Consider the following 19,893-nt stretch of genomic DNA (forward strand, 5'->3'; position numbering starts at 1 on the left):
ATCAGGCTTTGTTGTAAGCAGGTGGGGCTTACATCGGGGGTACGGTGAGGGCGGACAACAGAAAGAAGGGCTGTTAACAAGACCATGGAAAGCAAAGAAACAAAAACTAAATTTCTGTGTGGTTTTCTACATTAAAGAGAACGTTCACTTATTCTACCTCATGCAATCCTCTCAACAACAATGGAAAATAATACTATTTCTATTTACAGACGAGGAAATTAAAGGTAGAGAGTTTAATAAACTTGTACAAGGTTGCAGAACAAACAGTAACAGAATCAGGCCTTGCATCAAGGACCTCTTGCTTTATCCCCACACGTTTTCCACTATCCTCTCTTGGGACCAAATCTGAAAAACAAGAACTATTATATACAGAACTATTTACAAACAGACTTTACTGTCTTCACAAGTTAGGGTGACTCCTAATATATGTCATCAACCACTATTGCATGTGTTAAGAAATGAAGTACTAAACTATATCTCCATCTTTCTCTCATACATATGCTTGCTCAGCGCCCAAGACAGATATGGCAGTGTAGTCCTGAAAGGTCACAGGAAGAATGCTCTGAGCACAGCATTAGCCATGATTTGTGGATTTGTCTATTCTATATTAGTGGTAGCAGCATTCTGCCGTACATTAGCCCTTCAGTTATCATCAACACCCTTAGAACTGTTTACTTGGTTTATAACCCTCGTGATCCAAAATACTTCAGTTTATAAGAACTAGAACAGCAAAGTTCAAATATACTAATGAATGGCTAAGAAGGGCCGATGGTAAATCTCTTTGTTAGACTAAGGTCAAATGCATGAAAATTATTGTGGAATACAGACTCTGCCTCTGAACAACCCTTGCTCTCAATTCTTTGGGGCTTTTTAGCCAATTTGCTGAAATTGCTATGAAAATCTAAAGCATGTAATCACTGAAGGCAATAAATAAAAGAGCTGTCCCTTAGAAATGTAAGCAATATGAGCAAACAATACCCAGATGATTTTTTTATTCCTTTCCTTCCCATTTAGACCATATGTGTGACTTAGTTTTCTCATCACAAGTAAAATTCAGGAATTATCAGAAATAAAGTCATCTTAATTTTCTGACATTAGGAATTCACAGGGCTAGAAAGAGTGATACAGTATGTTAAATCTAAACAAAAAAAAAACTCTCCTTATTTATGACTTCCCCTTACTCAAAATCTGAATATATGGAAAGGCACTCATCAGAATCAAAAAAAAAAAAAAAAAAAGAATAAGAAATGCTGGTTAAGCTGTGGCAAGTTATTCTTACAATGTCCTGGGAAATGTAAAGAAACATCAGGGAGAGTAAATTCAAGCTTTAAAAATATACTCCCTTGTCTGCAAGAGAGTAGAACTAAAAATATAAACAGGGTGTGGAGAAGGAGAGAAACCCTGGAGAAAAGTCAGTGTCCCCTAAGTCATAAATTCAGACAGAAATCAAACATTTAGTTGGAAGACAAGCAAAAAGGTTAGAGAACCATTTCAAGTGCATAATTATCTGCAACAAAGCAAAATTTATAAGCTTCTCATTGACATTACTAGCTAGTTAGGAACACTAACTGGAAATGAGCAGTACAATTACAGAAACTTCAGAATCACTTGAGAACTTTCAATTCTTGAGCAAACACAAACGTAAACAAAGCTGTGTTCCAGAGTCAAAGTTGTTCAACTCCCTCTGCTGAGAGAGGGCTGCAGAATGTCACAAAAGGCAATTAAGTCCTCCCACGGGCTTACTTGAACATTCTGCTGCCTGGCTGCCATGTTTAGGCTTAGTTTTTAAAGGTTGTATACTGATTATTATTATCTCATCATTCCCACAGTGTTTAAGAAGAAATGAAGACTCATGAAGAAAACAAAAGTAGGAATAATTTTAAACAAAACTGAAAGTACTGAGATGTATACAGGGATATAGGATGAATCATTTAGTTACAGTAATGATTATGAATTTAACAAAAAGGCTCCTGGGTGGCTCAGTCAGCTGAGCTTCTGACTTCGGCTCAGTTCATGATCGTGTGGTCCATGGGTTCGAGCCTTACATTAGGCTCTGTGCTGACAGCTCAGAGCCTGGAGCCTGCTTCAGATTCTGTGTCTCCCTGTTTCTCTGCCCCTCCCCCGCTCACATTCTATCCCTCTCAAAAATAAATAAACATTAAAGAAAATTTTTAAAAGAGACCATTGATGTAATATTTTAAAAATGCTGCCCCTGTGTTATAGGTAAAGACGAGCAATGAACAAAATTGAACAGCTGCGTACAAAGGCGATCAGTTGTCAATACTGACTGCTTCTCCATATTTATGCCATTTTTTTTAATTTGAGGGAGAGAGAGAGAGCACGAGTGGGAGAGACAGGCAGAGGGAGAGTGAAAGAGAGAGAGATTATGAGTGGAAGAGAGGGACAGGGGGAGGAAAAGAGGGAGGGAGGAAGGGAGGGGGAGAGAGAGAGAGAGAGAGAGAGAGAGAGAGAGAGAGAGAATATCTTAAACAGGCTCCACACTCAGCATGGAGCTCAATGTGGGACTCGATTCCATGACCCTGGGGATCATGACCTGAGCCAAAATCAAGAGTTGGGATGCTCAACTGACTGAGCCATGCAGGTGCCCCAATATTTATGCCAATTTTATGTCAGTATGGGAGAAATACTAGAATTCCTAAATTTCTTTTAAGTTTCAGTTAGAATTGATTAGAAAGACTGTTGGTTTTAGTCCATTTTAAATCAGTCCTTGAGAACATTCCATCTTCTAAAATACCTATTTCACATTCATGAGAATAAAGAGAAGTTTTCAAAGTTTTCTGTCACAGATAAACTCAAAGATACATACAAATTTTAGAGCGGCTATTTAAATCATGCAAATTTTAGTTAATTAGAACAGCTGAAAGCTGCTTACAACTTTGTTAACAGTAGTTCACTTGACAAACATTTATTGAGCGTACGATGATCCAGGCAGAGTTAGATGTCCAGAACTCAGGGTGAGGAAGATGTAGCCTTTGCTTTGAAGGAGCTCATAGTCTATGAATGCCACAATCCTAGGTGAAGCCAAGTGATTCAAATTCTAGCAGTAAAGACAGAAATCAAAAGCTAGAAGTGTTTCCTATTGAATTGGGAAAAAAAGCAAAGAAGGATGTTGAACGGTAGTAATTATCAAAGTAATGGAATCCTAAAGTTTATATGTTTTTTCCTTACCACCTTAGACACATGGATTCCCATAGTAGTAAGGGATAAAGGGTAAAATATTTACGGCTACTACTGGTCCCCTGCTATGATTTTTCCTCCGAGATGTCACTGAACTGGAGGAAGGTGAAGTTACATTAATGATAAAGTTGCAATGTGAGAAATGACTTTTACTTTATCTTCAGAAATGGGTAACTATCGGGGCACCTGGGTGGCTCAGTCCGTTAGTGTTCGACTCAGTTTCAGCTCAGGTCATGATCTCACAGTTCTTGAGTTCAAGCCCCGCATCAAGCTCTGTGCTGACTGTGCACAGCCTGCTTGGGATTCTCTCTCTCCTTTTCTCTCTGCCTCTCCCCTGCTCGCTCGTACGTGCACTCTTTCTCTCTCCCTCTCAAAATAAATAAACTTTAAAAATTTTAAAAAACAAAAGGATGTGTAACGATCTTACATCCTTCTCTAGCAGCCATACCAAGTGATTTGGCATTTTGTTTATTTTCTTCTAGGAGGTACAAGACCTTCTGAATTTGCCTCTATTTTTGTATGAATCGAACATTTGTATACTCTCACCTGTGCAGATGCTCTTTGTCTCTCACTTAGATTTGTCTGATTGCCTTCCAGCAGGCCTGCCCATCCCCTCCCTCTGGACTCTAAACAATTCGGTACAGCACTTCCTGATAAATCTTACATTTTCCTTCTCTGCTTTAAAATCATCAACAGTTCTCTATGTAGGAGTTTAAAGAGCTCTGAGCTATCCATTTTCCATTAACTCCACCAACAAATGGGCCCATTTAACAGTCTCATTTATGACTAAGAAGCACAAAAGCAGAGTTATTCCTTATACAAATCTTCATAAGTGCATCTGAAATCATTGCCTTTCCCAACTAAATTATAAATTCTAAGGAAGAACGTATTCTCATAAGTGTGATGGTTTTAACTCACATCTTCTACTGAAAATTTTTTTAAAGATCATAAAACTCAATATTCAGATGGCCTGAGCAATGGTGGAAAAAACTGGATGCAATGGGAGATGTATAAATAAACGAGAACAACTTGCACTTTAAACACTCTGAGATCTTAGGTCAGGGGCGCCTGTAGGAAAACTCACACCATCACATTCAGCAAGAGGTCTGAAAGTCCTGGGTTGATGCAAACTTTATAAAAAGGCTCACAAGCCCCTAACCTTTCCCTTCTTCCCCTTGTGACTCCCCAAGGCACGGTTGGTGTCTTATCTAATTCCTCATTTAGGCAGCCTGGTGTCATTTGCACATCCTTTGTGCAAACATCCAATTACTTACTACACCTGTAAACCCTGAAAACTGTCCAGGCAGAATTCTCTGTCAAACCTAATAAGTAAGTATCTAACTATGGTGAAGTATTTAAAATCATCTCTGAAAAAGAGTGAAAACAACTTTTACAAATGGATACACTTGTGTGAGCACCTGGATGAACTTGAGAGAGGTGGTAAGTAGTAACAAAAATGACTATCAGAGGCAAAGACAGGTAAAACAAGAAAGGATGTGTAAAGCAGGATCACATTATATAGAGAAAAAAACAGACAAACAAGGCTGAAAAATGATACAAAACTTTTGCAGGGTGAAAGTCATGTAAAAAAAGAGTTATTCCAGGAGACTTTGAAGCATTCAAGGCATACAGTGATTATCTAAGATCCCGGGAATAAATCTGGAAATGGAATGAGAAGGATTAACAATGTACCATAACAGCTGGAAAGATATTTAGAAGATAGGTATTATCTTGAGGGAGATAAAATAACAGCTTCACTTCTTGAGTTATGGATACTAAAAAAGGTTCTAATACTTTATTTAGCTTATTTGCACAACATCCTCTAACATGTATGCTGTGAAGCAATGGAAAGGGCATGGATTTTGGAAGTACACACACCCACACATGATGGGAATCAAGGCCAAGAATGACTCTGGCCTTAGTGTTTGGCGGGTAACGTGATTGATGCTACTCGCAGAGAGATTAAAAACCCTCTAAACTTAACACATATTTTCTGAATTATTAGGTGGGATTTCCAAATCTCTTTTAAGTATGATATACTTCTGATCCGGGCCACTTTTTAGATTATTCTGTCCAGGAATATGGGAGTGGTAATGAACAGGAGACCTCCCTAGGATACCCAAATTGACTAAGAACTGCCTACAAGACCTCAGGCCACACAGTTTTGACAAGCCCTTATCTAAGCTCAAGAAAGCATATCCTTGTCTTTAGAACTCCTTTACCTAGGAGTGCAAGATTTAATGCAATATTACCCCAAGTATGTTCCCTTCCAGGTCAGCAAACTGCTTGCTACTGGTCTGTGAGGAGGTTAATATGGAAATGGAAACTTGCAGAGTAATACATTTAGCTCTCTTGAATCCAAATAATAGAAAAATAGGAAAAAATTGAGCATGCAATGTGCAAATATTTTTATAATTATTTTTCTAGTAATTCATTTTTATTGTACTCTAGAAAAATACCAGTGCAACTTATGGGGTTGGGTGGGGAGCATCTTTCACCAGAGATAGTGTGAGAAGTACTGATTTGGAAGACAAAGAGTAGGTAGTGGGAATGGAGGAATGGAGGCCCGAATTTATTCTAGGTCTTAGGACTCAGGAATAAAAGCAGCCCCTGTGATTCACATGATTGATCTCAGTTCACAGGAGACTCAACTGGAGTTAACATCCTGTTAGCAAAAAGGATGTGCATTTTGCCCAAGAGTGAATATTCGCTCCTCTGAGATCCAGTTCAGGGGTTGGCTAATGGTCAAGAATTCAGGACTTTGGAATGAGTATTTCTAAACTGCAGTTATCAAGGTCAATAAATCTGACCTCCATGTTTTAGTTCTTACCCTCTTGACCTCTGACAGCTTCTAACATGGCTGACCTTACTTCCTCCCTCGGTAAACTTGGCTTCAATGACACCATACTCACTGTTTCATGTTCATTCTGGATCTTGTGGGAAGAGCCTCCTTGACCCAACCATTAAACATCTCAAGGCTCAGTCCTACTCTGTTCGATCAGATTGTTTTACTACCGTACTCAATTCTTCATGCTCCACTCTACCCATAGCTTCTCTCTGACATTGAGCTTGACTGTGTCACTTGATTTGGTAAATGGAATGTTAGAGGACAAGCAGAAGTTTTAAGAGGTTGCTCCCTCACAGTCAAGTGAAAAAGAATATGCTCTGGTTAGCTTCTGGTCCAAGAAGGATGAACAAACATGTAGAGCAGGCAGGAACTGAAGCAGCAGCCCAATGCCAAGTCCACCTAACCCAGCAGGTCCCAGCACAGCTGCAGCCCATTTGTAGACCCAGGAATGAAAAGACAAATGTCTTTAGTTGTAAGTTACTATGATTCTGAGCTCACTTATTTCACAGCAAAAACTGCCTCACATTCTACTCACTCACTCTAGACTCTCCCCAAACCCTATCTTCACTCCAAATCCATATCGCATGGCGTACTCTCTGATGTCTCCATTTTGTAGCTATCAAAAACCTTAAACTCAGCATGTCCAGATTAGAACTTGATTATTTCCCTCTGTCCTCTTTCATTAAAAGCCTACACCGTGTATCTAAATGTACATCCAGACTGGTGAAGCCTCTCTGGGCCCCTTCCTAGATCCAATCCATCAACATAAAACTTTCCTTCTAAATATTTCCCCAACACATGTACCTCATTCTTGCACCAGCACCAACCTAGTCCAAGATCATTCTCTCTCACATGAACTGTCCTTCCTAAATCCACATCAATACCCACTGCCACACCTGCTTAAACAAATCCCCCTCAATGGTTTCCCAATGCTTCCAGGAATAAGACAAACATCCTTAATAGAGCCGACCAGGCCATGGGTAATCTCTCCAGGGTCCACACTCAACTACTGCCACACCTCCTTCTGCTCCCTGCACTTTAGGAAAACCAGTCTTCTTCGAACATGCCAAGTTGCTCCTTCCCACACAGAGAATCTGGAAGAAATCTTCCAAATGAACTTTCTTCCAGATCAACTTAGGACACTTCATTGATGTATAAGGAAAATAGGACAAAATATTTAAAGTTGGGATAATTGTGGAAAGCCTGCCTATATAATCACCAGAACTATATCTCCAATGACACACACAGATTTACTCTTAATTATTACAGACCCAGGCAAAATAGTAAAGTATCCCCCTAATATGTTTTCTCCTAATAATTTTCTTTTCTTCAGAAAACTCTGACATTTTCCTGATACTTTTTCCACTTACTACAAAGAGGTAGTGTTTCCCAGGAAATACTGTCTGAGCTCTGGAATCATTTTATCATGGCACAAGACTCGGTAATCCAAGTTTGTTCTATCGTGTAAGAGCCAAGTTAACAGACCTCCCTGGGTCCTGAATTCTTTATACCTAATGGTAAGAAATAAGCATCCCCTACCATGCTGAGTTGTTCTGATAATTAAAGGAGATATATATTTATGAGCATACCCAACTTTCCTCTCTGTCATTCAGTTAGTAGATACTTCTTGAGCTGCATATCTCAGGATACACTTTCTTCCTCAGGAAGAAAAAAAAGCATCCAGCTCATCTTCATGTTCTTTCCTGGGTAATGAGGCCCCAAATGATTACTTAGATATTCTGCCTGGACTTCAAACCTAGAAGTCCATTTTCCCATTTGGTCCATTACCCTTCTCAAGGGATATTCGGCTTCTCTGGCATTTTAACTCTTGAGATTGGTACTTGTCTGGTTACTCTGCCACATCTCCCTGGGCATTCTGGCCTCATTAGGCTATGCCTCTCCACCCACTGTTGTCCTCACCAGGGGTGTAAATGCAGGCTATGGTGTCTGGAAAAATGGATGTGGCTGCATAAGGATGCGTAAGAAAGACAAAGCTAGAGTCCAGTTCCAAATAAGGTTTTGTTACAAACATGATTATCCACTAAGGAGTTTAGTTCTCCAATACTCTGACAATGTCTTTCCTGACATCTGGTAGACTCATGTAAGCTCTATCACTATACTGCTTCCCAGAGTCCGTGAATATTCCTAATGACGCAGGTGGTCTTTCCAGAAGACCAACCACCACTGACATGATGAATGGTTAAAGAAAAATCATCAGACAGTTGACACCCTCTGCTATTGAATTTATTTGGGGGACAAGGTCTTTTGAAGGCAAACAATTGGTTTTTGCTGCTTGACACTTGTCCCAAGCCTGGGATCTATGCTCTATGTTTATGTGCGTATGTGATGTTTGCAGCAAGGGAGAAGAATCCCAGAACACCATTTCGGGTCAAGATGCAATTTAATATTTTTTTCTAAACACAGGCACTGCCCTGTAAGTTAATGGAGTCAGGCACTATTCCTCAAAATGTGTTCTTAGAAAACACCAGCCTACAATTATGTAGTTTAAAAAGTATGACTCTCCGTTAAAACTACATTTAAATAATTTCTATGACCAACCTGCAAATATTGTTGACTGAGTCTTCTGGACAATGGTGGTGACATTTGCAACGCAAGATCTTTGGACGAGGGGTGGGGGCTGTACTCTCACCATCCTCTTTCTTGGTGCCCACATTTAACTTTCCTGAACTTCGCAAAAGCATGTTATCAAGTAAGTTTGCTGAAAAGAAGAAAGAATAAGAGTTTAAGTATCTGTGGGATAGACCAAAGTCTGCTATCCAAAGAACAATGAGATTAAACAAAATATTCACTATTTATGATACTTACAGATTTAAACATAAAACAGATGTTTTAATGATTTCGACATTAGAAATCATATAATTATTACAATTATATATGTCTCATATAAAATACAGAAATTCTCATAACCCTTTCAAGATAGCATCCTACACATTAAATTAGAATAGTCGTCTTTGAGTGCAAGGAGCTCAATGAGACACTAGCATATATATTATCTCTACTCCGTATGGTAACAGTATGGGTAAATATTATCATTCCCATCTGCAGAGGAGAAAATTAAGACGTTAAGTGATCTGAACACACCTAATAAATCATCAAGTAAGCATTTAAACCCAGACTGTCTGGTCCCTAAAACTGCCTTCCTACCCATCTCTTTACTTTAGGTATATCATGTATTTTTGAAAGAAATTATTAGAAATATTTAACATTCAAAATTGGGCAGGATGGTGAAAACTTAGTTATCTCTAATATATATCACATGATACCTCTTCCCTATCAGCTTTACATGGAAAGTGTCTTCCTATTAGAGTAGCAATGGTTGTACATCTTTGATGGAAGACATAATAGTAGACATGATCTCTAGAGACAGATTTTCTGAGGTCAAAATTAGGCTTTACTATTTACCAGTTGGTTGACCTTGGATAACTTTATAAATAATCTCGTTGTGGTCCACTTATCATTAAAGTGGAGGTTATTACAACCACCTACCTCATGTCAACAGCTTAGAGTGTATATGTCACGTAGTAACATATTACTGTTAGCTAATATTATTGGAAGGATCTATTTTTTTGTTTTTACTTTTTAAATAGTAAGATGGTTCATTAATACAGGGTGACCTATGACTAAGATGGTTTTCATATTTTTCCTCTTTACCACCACTTTTGAAAAGTAATGAAGCTCCAAAAGGAGACATGCATTAACTGATACCTATGATATTTCAGCCATTGTGGCAGGAGCTCTCAGACATGCTACGTCACTGCATAAATTGTCAACCTGAGAAATGTTTGATTTAAAATCTCTCTCACAACAAATTGAGCTTGCTTATAATTAAAACAAATCAAATTAGAACAAATTATCTAAAAGATGCTGGGTTAAAACACTGAAATTCTAGGCCAAAGATGCAATATACTCAATAGCATACTATCGCTATTGTTTAGCAATAATACACATGCATACATATGCAAGTGTTAATTTCTTAAACCACAAACTAATGCCTCTAGCCACTGGTTCCATCAGAAAATGAGAGTTTTAAAAGAGGATGGGATAATTTTTGCACGGTAAGCTAATTAGTTGAATTCTTAGTGAAAATTGAAGGGGAAAGTAATAAAGTATGTTAAATCAATTCACCAGCATTTCCTCCAATCATTAATTCTAAATTCATTAGATTCTTCAAATCTATATAAAATGTGCACCTAACTTTCTCCAACAGTTTCTTATATTTTAGCCTAGAGAAGACCTGTAGATGGCCATGTGTATATGAGGAGTTTGTTACATACCAAATCCTCATTCCATAGGTCTCAGGTGAGCCAAGGGAAGTGAATATTCAAGATCCCATGTGATTCTGAGACAGATCACGTGCAGACTCCACTCTGAGAAACCCGGGACTAGATTAAGCAAATAATATTTACTTAATCCAACCATATAATTTATCGCAAAAGATGTATACTTTCTCTACACAATAGGATGCTTATCTTTAAATACTAAAATAAATCAAACATATTGTATGTTAGTATCTTATATTTAAAGTCCTTTGTTACAAGTTCGCCTGCATAAATGCCTCAGCACTGCTTGCAATCCAGGTGCACTGGGTGCAGATAAGCCTATATATCACCCTGCCACTCTGGCTTCCTTCTTTTTAAACCTGGCTCTCAATCTTCCTACTTTATGACCTGAGCAACCGCAAAGTAACTCAAAGTGATGAACATAAGATATTTAAAACTTATTACACCCTGCTGCCTTCATACCAGACCTCTTCTCCTTGAAGTTATAAAACAAAATAATTTAAATTAATTTATTATGCATATGTCTAATTAGCAATTATGTATCAGGTGCCTTTCCTGATCCAGGCACAGACTGAGAATACAGGGTGAACTAAACATAGGCAGGATTTCCCATTTGGTGGCAAAAGTGGCTAAATGGAATCTTTACACTGAATGGTCTTCATTAGAAAAGGACACATCTTCATACTACTGGCAATAAGATGTCATTTAGTAAGAAACATTTCAAGAAAGGATTCAGAATTTCCTCACATTTTAAATTTATTTAAAGACTGATATGAATTTTAGCTAGAAGGAGGTTCTTTGCAATATTGTTTATAACAGCCCATATTTACAACAGGGGATAAGATAGATCTCTAAAAAGAGAGTCACTAAAATGTTGATGTGGAGTGTATTTATCGGCAAGAAAAATATTAAAATGTTATCTTTTGTTGGAAAGGGCAGATTACACAGAGTATTTTATTTAAAAAAAATTGAACATTTATTTATATTTGAGACAGAGAGAGACAGAGAATGCACGGGGGTTGGGTCAGAGAGAGAGGGAGACACAGAATCTAAAACAGGCTGCAGGCTCTGAGCTGTCAGCACAGACCCCAACGCGGGCCTTGAACTCACGGGCCGTGAGATCATGACCCGAGCTGAAGTCGGATGCTTAACCAACTGAGCCACCCAGGAGCCCCACACAGAGTATTTTAATTATGACATTCCACTAGAATAACAGGAAAAAAGGCTAAAAATTTGAACCTACAATATAAAAGAGACCAGTACAAGTCTGGTAAGCAGAAGGAAAGCAGTAACTGATCTGACAAAGCCAAAAATGCTGATTCCTAAGCCTAAGGTGGAGAAAAACCAAGAAGCAAAACAATTTTACCACTTAAGCTCAAAAAGGCTCAAGAGTGGTACCACCAGTTGCTTTTAGAGGTAGAGTTCAGCTGGGGCACCTGGGTGGCTCAGTTGGTTAAGCGTCCGACTTTGGCTCAGGTCATGATCTCACAGTCCATGAGTTCCAGTCCCGCATCAGGCTCTCTGCTGACAGCTCAGAGCCTGGAGCCTGTTTCAGATTATGTGTATCCCTCTCTCTCTGCCCCTTCCCTGCTCTTACTCTGTGTCTTTCTCTCTCTCTCTCTCTCTCTCTCTCTCTCTCAAAAATAAATAAAAATTCAAAAAGAAAGAAAGAAAGAAGTATAGTTCAGTTACCCTCTCTAATTCCCAAAGGCTGGTAACAACATCTCCACCCATCCCACCCCCACATCCCCAACAAAGACTGGAAGAGTAAATCTATTATGCATATCACCGAGATGCCTTATTTCTGTGTTTTATCATCAAGGTGAGGAACTGTAAGTATGGAAAGAGCCCATATGTTCACTATAGATATAGATATAGATATAGATATAGATATAGATATAGATATACACACACACACATATATGTATACATATATGTGTATATATATGTATATATGATGGAGTGTTTCATATATATATATATATATATATATATATGTATATATGTATATGACGGAGTGTTACTCAGCAATCAAAAAGAATGAAATCTTGCCATTTGCAATGTGGATGGAACTAGAGGGTATATGCTAAGCAAAATTAGTCAGAGAAAGACAAATATATGACTTCACTCATGTGGAATTTAAGATACAAAAGAGATGAACATAGGGGAAGGGAAGCAAAAATAATAAAAGAAAAAAAACAGGGAAGGGAACAAAACATAAGAGACTCTTAAATACAGAGAACAAACAGGGTTGCTGGAGGGGTTGTGGGTGGGGGGGATGGGCTAAATGGGCAAAGAGCATTAAGGAGAACACTTGTTGGGATGAGCACTGGGTGTTATACACAGAGGATGAATCATTCACTGGATTCTACTCTTGAAATCATTATTGCACTATATGTTAACTAACTTGGATGTAAATTAAAAAACTAGAAAATTTAAAAACAAAAAAAAATTTTTAAAGGTGAGGGACTGTAGAAGACTAAGCACAGGGGAGGGGAGGGGTGCCACTTTACTGCAAACATTCAGTGAACGTTCACACTGGCTATGGACTCCTCCCGTCCTTTCCCTCTACATGGCTTCCAGAACATGATGCAACCTGGCTTATCTCTTCTTTACTCAGGAATCTGGCCAGGTCAAAAACAAGAAAATACCTAAAGACAGGGATATTAGAAGTTTCTCAGCGAAACAGCCCTGCAATATTGTCTTATGGTGAGGCCCACTGGTGACAAAATCTACCCAACGAACAGAGTTGGCAGTCAGCATTTATAGTCAGACTATAGCATATATAGTCAGCATATATAGTCAGCATATCCATTCTCATATGCATATGCCACTAATTCAGGGTCACCAGATATATGAAGAAAACCTCAAACATCAAAAATTGAAAACACACACACAGAAGAAAGCCACTTGGAAGAAACATACAGTGGAAGAAAAAAACTTTAAAAACCTATCATTAATACTGTCATCTTTATAAAAAAAATACATTGCATCAGTGAAACAAGAATGTGTTGCTACAAAAAGGAAGGAACAAACAAGGAACTCTAAAAATATGATTGCCTAAATAAAAATCTCAGTCAGTGAGCTGAGATAAAGATCAGGAAATTTCCCGCAATATAAGGCAAAATACAGAGATGGAGGAGCTCCCTAAATTAAAGCATCGATCCAGGAGATTCAAAACCTGAATATATCTAGAAAGAGAGGCTTGAGAAAATAGAGGGGAGGAAATCATCAAATAAATAAGTCAGATACAGTTCCCATTAACTGAAAATCATGATTTTCTAGTTTGAAAGGAACCATAGAGCATACATATAGACCTACACCAAGGTATGTTATCATAAAATTTTATAACGCCAGAGACAAAGGGAGGGTGTGTATATCACATATTGTATATATATAAAAGGTAAAAATAAAAGCGATGAAAAATAAGTGTGGCATTGAACTTTCTACAGCAAAACTGGAAACTAGGGTAAAAATAGGGTGATGTCTTCAAAATTCTGAGGGAAAAGTGTTTCAAATCCAGAAATCAATACCTGGGAAAATTATAAATCAAATATGAGTGAAGGAAAATGGCATCAGAAGATTTTTCAAGGTCTCAAAGATGCCACCTCTCATCCACCTTTCTCAAGAAGCTATTGGAGGAGATGCTCTGCCCAAATTAAAGTGTGAAACAAGAAGACAGAAAAAAAAGAATTTCTGCTATAGGAGACGATCCCACCCAAGAGAACAGAGAAGCATACTCTCAAAATAAAGGTAAAGGTGGAGAGTAAAAGAAAAGATCGATGACTGGACAGAAGGAACAACCAGGTCTGACTAAACTCGGGTCAAAAAATTCTGGGAGACAGGGGCGCCTGGGTGACGCAGTCGGTTAAGCGTCCGACTTCAGCCAGGTCACGATCTCGCGGTCCGGGAGTTCGAGCCCCGCGTCAGGCTCTGGGCTGATGGCTCAGAGCCTGGAGCCTGTTTCCGATTCTGTGTCTCCCTCTCTCTCTGCCCCTCCCCCGTTCATGCTCTGTCTCTCTCTGTCCCAAAAATAAATCAACGTTGAAAAAAAAAATTTTTTTTAAATTCTGGGAGACAGAGATCCAAAAAGTTAAAATTAACAGAATAACTCAGGTATTTTAAATTTAAACTGAGAATTTGGAAATGAATTTGTGATGGAAACACAGGAATATAAAGAAACAACTAACATTTAACATATATATATATATATATATATATATATATATATATATATATATAGCATAGGGGATGGAAATATGTATGTAATGGGGGAGAGAGTGGTAAAGCTTCCAAAGTGGAAAGTCAAAGGTAATGCCTAAAATTGAATAATCAAGAGGTAGTAGTACAATGATTTATTTAGAGATATGAGAAAAATACCAAAAGAAAAATATGTAAAAAGGAATAGGTGTAGTCCCTACTAAACAGGAGAAGTTGGGAGGATGCTTCAAGAAAAAAGAAGGCAGTCTCTTTATGTTAAAAGAAAAAAACAGCAGGTTTTGAAATAACGTATGTCATATGAGTCAGACACTTAACCGACTGAACCACCCAGGCGCCACAGTAGTTGGAGCTATTTAAAAGCATTTGCAATTTGCTTCTCAGTTCAAAATAGGGAAGTAATTAGTCTTCTCTCCTGATGTGGAATAAAGAAATCAGTGAACAAGGAAAAACCAAAAAATCAAAACCAAAAAAAAAATCCACTAACAAGAAATATCCCTAGAAAAATTTCATTAATGGCTATACCACTGGACCTATGAACATTGGCTTGGTAGTAACACTAAATCCACTATGGTTTACCGTATTTTATGTGTTTGTATACACATGTGTGCCTTATTCTCTATTGCAAGCTATCAACAATCCATTTTGAGGTATTTTGTAGAACATTCTAAGTTAACTACTTCAGTTATGAATATGGAAGGATACCTGAATCACTAGCTCCAAGCAAGTTTCATAGTCAAATCCTGGCTCTCAAACACTGGACAAATCAGTTAAGAAACACACTTTCTATAAAAATTGTGAAAATGAAATAGTGCTGCATAATCTTTCTAAAATATTTAACACTAACATGCAGTCAGAATATATGCCATTTTACCAGAAACACATTCCACAAGAACCAAAAAAAAAAAAAAAAAAGGAGAAAAGAAGTATTGCTAGTTCACAATAAAGTTACCATTTCTATAAAGTGAGTTAACAGGGGTGCCTGGGTGGCTCAGTTGGTTAAGCAGCAAACTCTTGATTTCGGCTCAGGTCATGATCTCACTGTTCATGAGTTTGAACCCCGCATAGGGCTCTGCCCTGACAGTGCAGAGTCTGTTTGGGATCTCTCTCTCACCCTCTCTCTCTGCCCCTCCTGCATTCTCTCTCTCTCTCTCTCTCTCTCTCTCTCTCTCTCTCTCTCTCAAATGGATTTTTTTTTTAAAGTGAGTTAATAGATAAGATCCTGAATAAGCATGTATGGTTGCATTCATACAATGTAACCTGAATAAGTAAAAATGGTAAGATGACAAAATGATTTCTTTAATTAGCATTGCTAAATAAATTAATAGTTAAATGCAAATGAGACAAGTGGACAGTTCTTCACTTACTTTTGCCAAAATAATCAAATCAAGGGAGGAATTTATGTAAAAGTATGCAAGTGCTACGTAGGAGTCAATTAATCTATGTGTGTTTAACTCCCTGTGAAATGAAATTCATTATCACACAATTAACAATATTTCCAATTGTGAGATAAAATAATTGAGTGATAATTTGCAGGTTAATAGGAGACAAGGGGGTAGAGAAGCAGCAGCAGCAGCAGAATGATCAAATCTGATTAGACTCATTTTAAAATCTAAGAACATTGTTAAAAAGAACAATCATAAGATCTTTTTCTTGAGGTAAAATTGACATTCAACATTATATAAGTTCCAGGTGTACAACCTAATGATTCGATATTTGTATATATTGCAAAAAGATCATCACAGTAAGTCGAATTAACATCTGTCACCATACATTTGTTAGTTTGTTTTTCTTGTGATGAAAACGTTTAGGATCTCCTCTCTTGGCAATTTTCAAATATTAACTACCGTTGCCATGCCACACATTAAATCCCCAGGACTTATTTATTTTATAACTGGAAGTTTGTGCCTTTCGACTCCCCTCACCCATTTTGCCCACCCCCACCCCCTGCCTCTAGCAACCACCATTCTGTTATCAGTGAGTCTGGCTGTATTTTGTATTGTTTTATAAGCTTTTACATATAAGTGAGATCATCTGTTATTTGTCTTTCTCTGTCTTATTGCACTTAATATAATGGCCTCACTCAATATAATGGACCCATAAAAATCCATCCGTGCTGCCACAAATGGCAAGATTTCCTTTTTTTAATGGCTGAATAACGTTCCAGTGTGTATTTATCTACCACATATTCTTTATCCATTCATCTATCGATGGACACTTAGAGGTTGTTTCCATATCTGGGCTATTGTAAATAATGCTGCTATGAACATGGGGGTGCAGATATCTTCCAAGTTAAGTATTTTCATTTTCTTTGGGTAAATATCCAGAAGTGAAATTGCAGGGTCATATGGTAGTTCTTTATTACATTTTTTGAGGGGGCTCCATACTGTTTTCCATAGTGGCTGTACCAATTTACATTCCTAACAATAGGCACAAAGGTTCCCTTTCCCCCACATCCTCGCCAGCATTTATCTGTTTGTTTCATAACAACCAGTCTAACAGGTGTGAGGTTAAATCTCATTTCGAGTTGCATTTCCCTGATGACTAATAATGTTGAACATCTTTTCATGTACCTGTTGGGCACCTGTATGTCTTCTTTGGAAAAGTATCTATTCAGATCTTCTGCTCATTTTCAAGTCAGATTTTTGTTTTTTACTATTGAGTTGTAGGAGTTCATTATGTTTTGAATATTAACACCTTATCAGATATATGATTTGCAAATATTTTCTCCCACTCAGCAAGTTGCCTTTTTTTAATGTTCATTTATTCACTGAGGGAGGGTGGGCAGAGAGGAGAATCCTAAGCAGGCTTTGCACTGTCAGCACAGAGCCCAATGCCGGGCTTGAATTCACAAACCATGAGATCATGACCTGAACCTAAATCAAGAGTCTGAAGCTTAACTGACTGAGCCAACAGTCAGGTGCCCCAATATGTTTCCTTTTTTTATTTTGTCAATGATTTCCTTTTGTGTGCAGGAGCTTTTCAGTTTGAAATAGTCCCACTTGTTTATTTTTGGCTTTAGCTGCCTTTGCTTTTGGGGTCAGATCCAAAAAATCATTGCCAAGACTAAAGTCAAGGAGCCTATGCCTAGGTTTTCTTCTAGGAGTTTTATGGTTATAGGTCTTAAAGGTTTCAACCCATTTTGAGTTAATTTTTGCATATGATATAAGACAATGGTCCATTTCCATTCTTTTGCATGTGGCTGTCCAGTTTCCCCAACAGCATTAATTGAAGAAATCATCTTTCCCAGTTGTATATTCTTGGTTCCTTTGTCATAAGTTAATTGACCATGTATGCATGCATGCATTTATTTCTAGGCTCTCTATTCTGTTCTATTGATCTATGTGTCTGTTTTTATGCCCAGTACCCTACTGTTTTGATTACTATAATTTGTGATATACAGTTGGCCCTTGAACAACATTAGTGTGAACTGTGCAGATTTTACATGTAGATTGTTTCAATAAATACAGTACAGTATTATAAATGTATTTTCTCTTATTTATGATTTTAATAATATTTTCTTTTCTCTAGCTTACTTTATTATAAGAATATAGTATATAATACATATAAAATACAGATTAAGTGTTAATCAACTGTTTATGTTATCACCAAGGCTTCTAATCAACAGTAGGCTATTAGTTTGGGTGGAGTAAAAAGTTATACATGAATTTTTTGCTCTATCGGGGGGGTAGGTGGGGACAGGGTCAGCACCTCTAAGCCCCACATTGTGCAAGAACCAACCGTAGTTTGAAATCAGGGAGCATGATACCTCCAGCTTTGTTGTTCTTTCTCAAGACTGCTTTGGCTATTTCGAGTCTTTCATGGTTCCATAAATACTTTAGAATTGTATGTTCTATTTCTATGAAACATGCCATTGGAATTTTGATGAGGATTGCAATGAATCTGTAAATTGATTTGGGTTGCATGAACATTTTTACAATATCAATTCTTCCAATCCATGAACATGAAATATCTTTCCATTTGTTTGTGTCTTCAATTCTTCCATCCAATGTCTTACAGTTTTTAGTATATAGATCTTTCACCTCTTCGGTTAAATTTATTCCTAGTTATTTTACTCCTTTTGATGAAATTGTAAATGAGACTGTTTTCTTAATTTTTCTTTCTGGTATTTCATTACTAATGTATAGAAATACACCAGATTTCTGTATACTGAATTTATATCCTGCAACTTTACTGGAATTCATTTATTAGTTCTAATGTTTTTTAATTGAGCTCTTAGAGTGTTCTACATACAATATCATCTGCAAATTGTGGCGTCTTTACTTCTTTCTTTCCAATTTGGATGTCTTTTATTTCTTTTTCTTGTCTAACCACTCTGGCTAGGAGTTCCAATACTATGTTGAATAGAAGAGGTGAGAGTGGGCATCCTTGTCTCATTCTTGATCTTAGAAGAAAAACTATCAGCTTGTCAATTACTGAATATAATTTTAGCTATGGGCTTCTTGTATATGGTCCTTATTATTTGAGGTAAGTTCTCTCTATACCTTCTTTACCAAGAGGTTTTTTTATTGACGCATTTGTTGATGCAATCAACAAATGGACGTTGATTTTTGTCAAGTGCTTTTCCTGCATCTATTGAGTTGATCATATGATCTTTATTCCTCCTTTTGTTAATGTGGTGTACCACACTGATTGACTTGTGGACGTTGAGCCATCTTTGTATCCCTGAAATAAATTCCACTCAATCACGGTGAATTATCCTTTTAATGTATTGTTGTATTCAGTTTGTAAGTATTTTGTTGAGGATTTTTGCATCTGTGTTCATCAGCGATATTGGTTCATAATTTTCTTTTCTTGTGGTGTCCTTGTCTGGTTTTAGTATCAGGGTACTGCCTGCCTCATAAAATTAGTTTGAAAGTGTTCCCTCCTCTTCTGTTTTTTTGGAAGAATTTGAGAAGAATTGATAATAATTCTTCTTTAATTGTCTGATAGAATTCACTAATGAAGTCATCTAGTCTTGGACTTTTGTATGTTGGGAGGTTTTTATTTACTGATTAAGATCTTCTTAATAGCAAGTTCCCATTTGAGAAAAAGGGATAGTAAGAAACTGGACTGTTTTATCTACTGTTTTCATTATGAAAAAAATTATTTAAAAAATCACTTTCATATAAAGCCATTCTAAATTTGCTCAAAATCAAACCAGCCTCACAAAGATAAGCCAGACATTTTCAAACATCTGAAGCAGCAACTAAGGCATAAAAAGCACAATTATATGTATATAAAGAATAATGATTTTATAAAACCATGAATTTGGCCAGATAATAATAATGCTAAAATAAGAATTAGAAGAAAAGACAAAGATATATG

At 37.3% G+C, this 19,893-nt stretch overlaps 1 protein-coding gene across 19 annotated transcripts in view; it reads right to left on the reverse strand.

Annotated features, from left to right (window-relative positions):
* Window positions 1–19,893, reverse strand: part of BMPR1B (bone morphogenetic protein receptor type 1B) — a 419,833-nt gene that overhangs the window by 39,185 nt on the left and 360,755 nt on the right. For 17 of the 19 annotated variants that reach the window (XM_023252925.2, XM_045056071.1, XM_045056076.1 and 14 more), the window contains one exon: window positions 8,606–8,765. In XM_023252925.2, coding sequence (XP_023108693.1) covers window positions 8,606–8,748 — 143 coding nt within the window. In that variant the 5' untranslated portion in view covers window positions 8,749–8,765. Of the gene's footprint in view, window positions 1–8,605; window positions 8,766–10,341; window positions 10,450–19,893 lie in introns of all 19 variants that reach the window. The other 2 variants (XM_045056075.1, XM_045056070.1) reach the window with 1 other exon arrangement.

The sequence above is a fragment of the Felis catus genome, chromosome B1, assembly GCF_018350175.1.
Source record: "Felis catus isolate Fca126 chromosome B1, F.catus_Fca126_mat1.0, whole genome shotgun sequence".
Lineage (NCBI taxonomy): Eukaryota > Metazoa > Chordata > Mammalia > Carnivora > Felidae > Felis > Felis catus.